This window comes from Trachypithecus francoisi, unplaced genomic scaffold (assembly GCF_009764315.1).
Source record: "Trachypithecus francoisi isolate TF-2019V2 unplaced genomic scaffold, Tfra_2.0 Lachesis_group8, whole genome shotgun sequence".
In the NCBI taxonomy this organism is placed as follows: Eukaryota; Metazoa; Chordata; class Mammalia; order Primates; family Cercopithecidae; genus Trachypithecus; species Trachypithecus francoisi.
In genome coordinates, this window is record NW_022681473.1 from 19,023,604 (window position 1) to 19,033,050 (window position 9,447).

At 58.2% G+C, this 9,447-nt stretch overlaps 1 protein-coding gene across 9 annotated transcripts; it reads left to right on the forward strand.

The window, feature by feature from the left end:
- Window positions 1-232: 232 nt before the first annotated feature.
- On the forward strand, window positions 233-9,306 carry PEX16 (peroxisomal biogenesis factor 16). 9 transcript variants are annotated; one of them, XM_033204632.1, is made up of 11 exons: window positions 233-1,351; window positions 1,554-1,589; window positions 2,746-2,822; window positions 3,203-3,336; window positions 3,471-3,571; window positions 4,355-4,435; window positions 4,573-4,725; window positions 4,838-4,910; window positions 5,103-5,222; window positions 8,032-8,096; window positions 8,818-9,306. In XM_033204632.1, the coding sequence occupies exons 1-11, from the start codon at window positions 1,240-1,242 to the stop codon at window positions 9,012-9,014; spliced, it is 1,149 nt and encodes a 382-aa protein (XP_033060523.1). In that variant the 5' UTR covers window positions 233-1,239; the 3' UTR covers window positions 9,015-9,306. The 9 variants fall into 9 exon arrangements, with proteins under 9 accessions (XP_033060523.1, XP_033060514.1, XP_033060520.1 ...); XM_033204623.1 differs by having other exon boundaries at window positions 1,554-1,640; window positions 8,688-8,821; XM_033204629.1 differs by having other exon boundaries at window positions 3,434-3,571; window positions 4,300-4,435; window positions 8,688-8,821.
- Window positions 9,307-9,447: the final 141 nt, after the last annotated feature.

A 9,447-nucleotide genomic window follows, 5' to 3' on the forward strand; every position in this document is an offset into this window, starting at 1 on the left:
TCAGAAAAGACCAGCACTCAAATTTTGGCTGGGCGTTCTTAAACGGATGCTTTCTTCATCTGGAGATATCTGGTGGAGAGGATTAGATAAAATAATGCATTACTATTCTCAGGGTACCATAAATCCGCTGGCCAGCTCCCCCAGCGCGCTGGCCCACTGCTTCACCCTTGCCACGCCCCTTTCCCCGCAGCCAATCAGCGGCTGCCTCCCCAGAGCGCCCGTTCCCTCCACCACTCGCCGCAGCTCTCCCGATGCCACCCGTTCCAGGGAGGCTGCTTGGTTTGGGAAGGTATTCCGCAGGGGTCGCCCCCTCCCTTGGGGCGCAGCTGAGGACTGCGAGGTGCGTCCGAGGGCCGAAAAGCTGAGATCGATTTTGAGTTCAAGGATCAAGTCTGCCCTCAAACCATTTTACAGATCGGGAAATCCGAGACGCAGAGAAGGGACACTCCCGCCCAAGGGCCCCCTAGCCGAGAGAAGCCCGGGCCAGGGCTTTCTTCGCGTCTGTGGGAATGCCGGCGCGCGCCCTTGGGGGGCACAGTGCATACGGGAGCTGGGGCCGAAACCGCAGCACTAACTGTGCTGTCTAGGGCATCGAGACGGCACTAGGGCGCTGGATTCCTTACTGCCTCAGTTTCCCCAGCACCACCTTTGTTGAGGAAACGGAGGTGGGGATACTGGCCGAACGTGCGCCTGCTGAGACACAGTCCGACTGCATTTAGACGCCCGCATCTCTCCAAATCTGATCGAGGCTCCTTTTTTCAAGAACCCGCTATCTCCCAGCCCTTTAAAGTCCGGTCCTGCCGTTCGAGTCTCTCGGCATTCCATTGGAAAGACTCGGGCCTCCAGCTCCCTTCTCTAGAATGAACTGCTCTGACTGCCGCCCAGCTTTCCCGGAGCGTTAACTGCGCAGGCGCAAGGGCAGCCAACCCAGTAAACGGAAGAGCTGGGTGCCGAACACGCTGGGCGGGTCAGGGGCGGTGAGCGTGCTAACCAATGACTTGAGGGAGTAGGGGGCCGGGTTTGGGCCCTCAGTTGCTAAGCGCTACCCGAGTGGGAAGTGGTTCAAGAGATGGGGTGAAGGGTGGTTCACCGGCTCTTCAAGTCACCAGCCTTCTCGCCCGCGGAAGTTAAGCAACCGAGAGGTGGGCCTAAGACCGGAAGCAGGAAGGAGGGCGCAGGAAGCAGGGCGCCGCGGCTGTCGTACGGTCCTTCCGTGGATCTGTTGGTGCCGAGGGCAGGATGGAGAAGCTGCGGCTCCTGGGCCTCCGCTACCAGGAGTACGTGACTCGTCACCCGGCCGCCACGGCCCAGCTGGAGACGGCAGTGCGGGGCCTCAGTTACCTGCTGGCAGGTGCCACCTTGACCTTTGATCCGTGCCTTCTGGGCCCTGACCTATGACCCCAGTGGCCCCCTTCCCTGCGGAGTCAGGGTAGTGATCGCTGTGCTTGAGAAGACCCATCCAGGTTCCCAAAGGGCGCAGGGAGGGGACGTCCGGGACCCGAAGACTGTGAGGCAGGTGCTCGCTCACACTTCCCTCTGTACCCTCTCCCCAGGTCGATTCGCCGATTCGCACGAGCTGTCAGAGCTGGGTGAGCCGGGCTCTGGGGGTGGGGGATGGGGGATCGGCTGCCTGGCCCCAGGTGAGTTCCCCAGAGCGGGTGAACACCCCAACCCGAGGTCCTGGGCTGCCCGTTAGACTTCTTGTGCTAAGACTGAATCGGAACAAGGTCTGTTGTTCACTGTCCTGGGCCCTCCATGTCCCTAAGTCAAGAGACACGCCTGGGGACCTTATCTGAGTATTCACTACTGGCCAGGAGCTGGGCTAAGTACCTTTCTTACCTTTACTTGTTAATCCTCCCTATAATCATATTAAGTAGTAATGTTATTGTCCTCACTGTCCATTTAAGGAAGAAGTTCAGTGAGGTTAGAGAACACTCACTGATGGTCCCAGAACCAAGATTCGAGTCTAGATCTCCCAGATTCCAGGATTCCCAGATTGTAACTACCTCAAGAGTGTTTGCCCAGTGACTGCGGTCACAGTCCTGAAAGAATGAACTGGGTTTTGAAAAGCAGAGGTGAGGCCAGGTGCAGTGGCTCACACTTGTAATCCCAGCCACTTTGGGAGGCAGAGGCGGGTGGATCGCCTGAGGTCAGGAGTTCGAGACCAGCCTGGCCAACATGGTGAAACCCCGTCTCTACTAAAAATACAAAAATTAGCTGGGCATGGTGGCAGGTGCCTGTAGTCCCAGCTACTTGAGAGGCTGAGGCAGGAGAATCGCTTGAACCCAGGAGGCAGAGGTTGCAGTGAGCCGAGATCGTGCCATTGCACTCCAGTCTGGGCAACAAGAGCAAAACTCTGACTCAAAAAAAGAAAGAAAGAAAAAGGAAAAGTGGAGGTGGAATAGACCCTCAGGGACAGGCTGCCGAGAGAGAAAAGGCCAGGAGGAAGGACCGCATATCTGTGGCAGTTCAGAGAGCGATGGGCAGTGACCAGTGCCATCCAACAGGGCAGTAGCTGGCTTGTCACTGAGATTGACCCATCCTTTCTTGGTCCAACCACCCTTGTGAGATCATGCTGGGGAGAGGGGAGTGCTGAGGAAGTGGGTGGAGAGGCAGGCTGGTTTCCACATAGTCTGTGGGTGTCTGAGCAGAGCAGGTGACAGGTGATCCCTGCAGCTCTGGTGAGAAGGTGAGAAGGATGGAGGTTGCAGAGCCAGCCTCTCAAGGCTACACTCTACCCCTCAGTGTACTCCGCCTCTAACCTGCTTGTGCTGCTCAATGATGGGATCCTACGGAAGGAGCTTCGGAAAAAGTTGCCTGTGGTGAGAATTCTGCCAGGAACAGGGTGGGAAGCATGGGGACTCAGGAATGAAATAGTAGCAGCTAGCCCGTGCATGCAGCACATGTCTCATGGAGTATGAGACAGGCCTGTGTCCATCTGAGCCTCAACCATCTCATTAGGTGAGCTGTGAAGTGTGAGTATTCCATCTGAGATGAAGAGACTGTCTCAGATGAAGAGAGGTAGAGTCAGCTGTTTCAGGTCCCCCAGCCTGTTAGTGGTGGAGTTGGTGTTTGAACTCACACCTGCACAGTTAGGCTTGGAAAGGGGCAGGTCCACATCTCTTGTCAGAGAAGCTCCCTCCCAGGAGAAGGGCCTGGGACTATAGGCAGCCCCCTGATTCTTGGCATGGGGTTCTTGCAGTCGCTGTCCCAGCAGAAGCTGCTGACATGGCTGAGCGTGCTGGAGTGCGTGGAGGTGTTCATGGAGATGGGAGCTGCCAAGGTGTGGGGCGAAGTGGGCCGCTGGCTTGTCATCGCCCTCATCCAACTGGCCAAGTAGGTTGGGATTGTGGAGGGGGTCCTGGGTTGGGGTGACGCAGGCCAACTACACAGATGGTGCTCAGCAGAGCATCCCTGACCTCCCGCTGGCTAGCCACCTCCCCACAGCCCTGACATACTCCCCGACCCAGGGCTGTACTGCGGATGCTCCTGCTGCTCTGGTTCAAGGCTGGCCTCCAGACCTCACCCCCCATCGTTCCACTGGACAGAGAGACCCAGGCACAGCCCTCGGGTGAGCTACTTCCCCAAGCCCTAGAGCGGAATGGGCCGTGGGACTAACTTGAGGATTTAGATCCAAGCAGCATGAATACGGTAGTATCTGTTTATGGAGCACACCTGACCCCATCAACTCTGTTCTCATTGCCCTATATTCGACGAAAAAGACAGTGATGTGGCTAGGGACAAAATCAGAACACAAACCCAGTACTTGTGATGGCCAGAGTCATTCATTTTTGTGGCCGGCAGGAAGAGGGAACAGATGGGATGCTGCCAACCTCGCCTCTGGGCCTGGTTCTGTGTCCAGAGCCACAGCCTGTAGAGGCAGAAGGCAGGACACCCGCCACATCTGTCCCTTCAGGGCTTTGAGCCCATCCCGTCAGCTTCTGGGCCTCACTCTCTGGACATTGAGTGGGGGCAGTTCATTGCCTCTCATCATGATTGTTTTGAAGGCAAAGGGTTGAGAGGAAACAGCCCCTCTGGTGCTGTGGTCCCCATAGATGTGGTCAGGCTGGGCCCTCTCTGCCTTGCCTGTCCATGGGTTCCGGGAGGCTGGTTCTGGCCACAGCTATGCTGAGCTTTCCCCAGGCCAGGGAGGGCTGCAGAGTGCTTTCCTCTGTGGACAGGTCTCGTGCTGAGCCACCACCCCGGTTGTAGTTCCCTTGACTCAGCTGTTGCCATAGTAGAAGCTCATGCGTTCTCCCCTTAGCCCCTGAGCATTCACTGCATGCATGTTCTTTGCAGGCTCCGCTGGAAGCATGTCACTCTGACTGTATGGCCTTCTGTCTATCCCTGCTAGATGGTGACCACAGCCATGGCAGCCATGAGCAGTCCTACGTGGGGAAGCGGTCAAACCGGGTGGTGCGAACCCTCCAGAACAGTAAGTGGAGGATGTGGCTGGCCTGGGCACCTAGGTGCTGTGTCTGCCTGGGCCTGAGGGACTGGCTTTGGTCAGCAGCCACCTTCCCCTGCCCCAGCCTGGGCCTGGCTCGCTCATCTGCTGCCCTTCTGTTCTAGCGCCGTCCCTGCACTCCAGGCACTGGGGAGCTCCCCAGCAGCGGGAGGGATGGCAGCAGCAGCACCACGAGGAGCTGAGTGCGACCCCCACCCCCCTAGGACTGCAGGAGACCATCGCAGAGTTTTTGTACATTGCCCGGCCGCTGCTGCACTGTATCCTTAGCGCGGGGCAGGATAGGGCTGGCACTGTGGGCTGGGGATTGAGTGCGGGGTGCGCTGAGCAAGGTCCCTGTGCTGAAGACATCCTTGACGCCTTGGCCGTCAGTGCTTAGCCTGGGGCTGTGGGGTCAGAGGTCATGGAAACCCTGGTTCTTGGCTGGTGTTGTGGATGTGACCAGGTGAGCCTGGGCCCGCCCAGGGCTCCACTCTCCTCTGGGCTTTCTGCTACAATCCCAGCCTCACGTAGGCGGGGCGGTAGCAGCCCCTGCTCCTCCTGTTGCTGCCCCTCTGGACACCCAGCCCATGGCTCCTCCCCTTCCGTGGGCCTTGATCATGCGCCTGGCCCTGACCATGTCCTACCTGCCTCCCAGCCTGAGCCTCCTGAGTGACAGAAAGGGCCTGACCCGGAGGGAACGGCGGGAGCTGCAGCGCCGGACCGTCCTGCTGCTCTACTACCTGCTCCGCTCTCCGTTCTACGACCGCTTCTCCGAGTGAGCACCCAGGCCACCCTCAGCCAGGGAGAGGGCCAGCAGGCGGGCACTGGTGCTCCGGTCCCTGCTGGTGCCTTCCGTCCCCCATGCCTCATCCAGGCTTCACCGAGCACCCACTGTGTGTTGTCTGGGTGGCAGTCAACCCATGCCAGCCATCCCGCCCGCAGAGCTCTGCGGGCCATCAGGCTCCTTGAGCAGGAACTTAAACATTGGTTGGCAGGAGAGGCACTGAGGGCAGGGCTAAGGGCATTGCCAGGTGGCCCACAGGGATGGCAACAGGTGAGCACCCATGGCCTCTAGCTCATTTCCACTTTTCCTACCAAATAGTTTGGCTTATCCTCACTTCTCAGAGGAGGACCTGGAGGTTCAAGGAGGTTGGACAACTTAAAGACACCCAGCTGGCCAGTGGTAGAGCTAGATCCCAAACCCATGGTCTCCCCTGGCCTTCCCTGCCTGGCCCAGCCCCCACTCAGTCACCTGTGAGGTTCCAGAGCTCCCAGCCTCAGATAGGCCTGCTAGGTTGAGCAGGGGGCAGCTTGGGACCAGTGCCACTATGACTGTGTGAGGTTAGGCCACAGTCTGATGGGGGAAGCCTGTGCAGTAGCTGGGACTGTGAGACAAGGCTCCCGGGACCCCCTTTGTCTAGGACCTAATAACTGCATAAAAACTGGCATAGGCTGGGCAGCAGTGGCTCACACCTATAATCCTAGCACTTTGGGAGGTCAAGGCAGGAGGTTTGCTTGAGGCCAGGAGTTTGAGACTAGCCTGGGCAACCCATCTCTGCAAAAAAAAAAAAAAAAGAAATTAGACGTGGTGTGTGTGTGTAAGTCTCAGCTATTCAGGAAGCTGAGGCATGAGGATCAGGCCAGGAGGTTGAGGCTGCAGTGAGTTATGATCACTCTGCACTCTAGCCTGGGTGACAGAGTAAGTCCCTGTCTCAAAAAAAACAAAACAGAAAACAACAACAACAACAAAACTGGCATAGTTTAGCCAGGCATGATGCGTCACACCTGTAATCCCAACACTTTGGGAGGCCGAGGCAGGCAGATCATGAGGTCGGGAGATGGAGACCATCCTGGCTAATATGGTGAAACCCCATCTCTACTAAAAATACAAAAATTAGCCAGGCGTGGTGGCAGGTGCCTGTAGTCCCAGTTACTCAGAAGGCTGAGGTAGGAGAATTGCTCGAACCCAGGAGGCGGAGGTTGCAGTGAGCCGAAATCGTGTGACTGCACTCCAGTCTGGGTGACAGAGCAATACACCGTCTCTTTTTTTAAAACAAAAAAGAAAAAAGCCTAAGGCTGCTCCTTCCGGACTGCACCCTGGCATCTCTCTGGACCCTGCTCCCTGTCCTTTGGGGAAACAAAGGCCCGCCTTGGCCTCCTAAAGTGCTGAGATTATAGGCGTGAGCCACTGCGCCCACCCAGCCAGCCTTCCTCTTTTCTTTTGTTTTTTGGGATGGAGTTTCACTCCTGTTGCCCAAGCTGGCAGCGTGATCTCGGCTCACCGCAACCTCCACCTCCCGGGTTCACGCCATTCTCCTGCCTCAGCTTCCCGAGTAGCTGGGACTACAGGCACGTGCCACCATGCCTGGCTAATTTTGTATTTTTTAGTAGACATGGAGTTTCTCCATGTTGGTCAGGCTGATCTCAAACTCTCGACCACAGGTGATCCGCCTGCCTCGGCCTCCCAAAGCACTGGGATTACAGGCGTGAGCCACTGCACCTGGCCAGCCTTCCTCTTTTCTTGCTGCTCAGACAGACACGTAAGGAGCCAGGCTGCCTTCCAGATGTGTGGCCTTGGGCAAGTTATTTGATGCCCTGTGCTGCATTTCCTCACCTGTAAGGTGGGCCTGATGACAGCACCCACTTTCAGGGGTTCAGTGACTAACGCATACGGCAGTGCGTGGGGCGTAGTAAGCACCTAGGACTATGTATTGTCATCAGCATCCTCATCTCACCCGAGTTCCCGTGTGGAAAACCCTCATCTCTTAAAAACCAGGGCCTTGGGCCGGGCGCGGTGGCTCAAGCCTGTAATCCCAGCACTTTGGGAGGCCGAGACGGGTGGATCACGAGGTCAGGAGATCGAGACCATCCTGGCTAACACGGTGAAACCCCGTCTCTCCTAAAAATACAAAAACTAGCTGGGCGAGGTGGCGGGCGCCTGTAGTCCCAGCTACTCGGGAGGCTGAGGCAGGAGAACGGCGTAAACCCGGGAGGCGGAGCTTGCAGTGAGCTGAGATCCGGCCACTGCACTCCAGTCCGGGCGACAGAGCGAGACTCCGCCTCAAAAAAAAAAAAAAAAAAAAAAAAAAATCAGGGCCTTGGTCCTTGCCCTTCCCCTGAACCAAAATGTGCCCTCCTCAGGACTGTGTCCCCTACCGGGGTCCTGACTGCTCTTGTTGGTGGCTTGTGAGGTTTCCATGCGGGCCAGCGCTTCTGCCAGATTGGGGGCTTCCCGAGGGCAGGGTGGGGTTGTCCTCCCTGAACCCTCCTCCATACTGCCTGGGCGCTGCTCCACACGTGACCCTCCAGAGGCCTTTGGTGTTGGATGTCGGTGGAAGTTGAAGGAGGAATGGGAGGAGGTGTTGTGGGCCAGCGGCCACCCCGAAGCCGAGCTGGTGGAGGGCGCAGAGGCCAGAGCCAACCCCAGAGGTCTCGCCCGTGTGTACCGGGCTCTGTCCTAGCTCCCAAAAAGTCACCTTTGTTTTTAGGAATGCGCTGCGTTCAAAAGCGAAGGCCTCTGGGCCTCCTGGTTTGCAGGGACCCCCCCCCAACTCAACTTGTTCCCCATTTATTGCTTCCGCCAGGGCCAGGATCCTCTTCCTGCTCCAGTTGCTGGCCGACCACATCCCTGGCATTGGCCTGGTCACAAGTAAGCTGGGGCGGGGACGTGATGACTAGTGCTGGGAGGCGCATGCGTGCCACATCTTCCTGACTCCTGTGTCTCCTTGCAATTCGATTCTTGGCACAGTCAGGAGAGGAAGTGGGGAAGTCAGGATTGGGTGGGACTATCCCTGGGCATAAGCCAGGGTGGCCTGAGGAGCCAGGGGTGGCTGGAAGGAGGGTGTCCAGTGATGGGGCAACCGTTAGACCACATCAGCTGCCAGCCTTTTTCTGGTCACAGTATCCTGGAGCAATATGGGACCATCTCATCGTGGGGGGATTCAGTGGCAGAGAAGCAGTCCACCAGGCTGCTGAGATCCTCCCTCAGCAGAGGCCCACTGGGCTTGCACTGGGTGACTGGACCTGACTCAGGCCCCTCAGTGCCTACCCTGGCTGAGCTTCCCTGGGCCTGAGGGTCCTTGTCTGTCAATGGTGCCAGAGTCCCCTGCAATGCTGCCTCCTTAGGGGCAGGGCAAGAGAGCCAGCCGGGCTCCTGGGCCGCAGGGGTGAGGTGCTGTATGTGGCGCCACAGCGCAGATTGGGGTCTGGCCCGCCCTGACGTGTCGCTCTCCCGCTGCAGGGCCGCTCATGGATTACTTGCCCACCTGGCAGAAAATCTACTTCTACAGCTGGGGCTGACAGACGTCCCGGAAGGAGGGTGTGGGGAGGGCAGGGCAGGGCCCCTTCCCTAATAAAACTGACTCCAGCAGCGTCCCAGCGTGCGGCCTTTCCGTGCCTACCGGCCAGGCCCTGCACACAGCCCTGGTCGCCACCAGCGTTCTTCCCAGGACCCCCTTCACTGCGCCCTCCTGTGACGATGCCACTGCAACCCGCACCTTGTCACTGCTGGGCCAAGAAGCCTTCACTAGGAGTGGAATCGAGCGTCCTCTCCCACAGAAAGTGGTAACTTCACCTCATGGAGCCCGGGAAGCCGCTTGCTTCGGCAACCACAGGAGCGAACACTGCTGCTCTCTCGCTGGCCCCTGCTGAGGGCAGGAAGGCTTAACCTGGGTGATGACCAAACGCTGCCCAGCGTGACTTATGGCCGGGGCCGTCTGCCTGCCCCTGCTCTGCAGCCCAAGGCCACGGTGTTGCCAGCCTCCCTACGACAGAGCCTGGTGAACAGTGGGCCTGGCTCCCATACAAGTGGCACTTCAAGCCCTGCATCCTCGGTTGAGAGTAAAAGGCTTTTCTTCCTTAGAAAAAGGATGTCCGGCACCGGCCAGCACTGGGGAGGAAGTGGGAGCTGGACAGGCTTGGGGAGGAAGCCAGGGCCGGTTTAGGGGGTATGAGCTGGGGTTTCCCCATACCCACCCTACAGGCTCCAGAGGCCGGGTCCA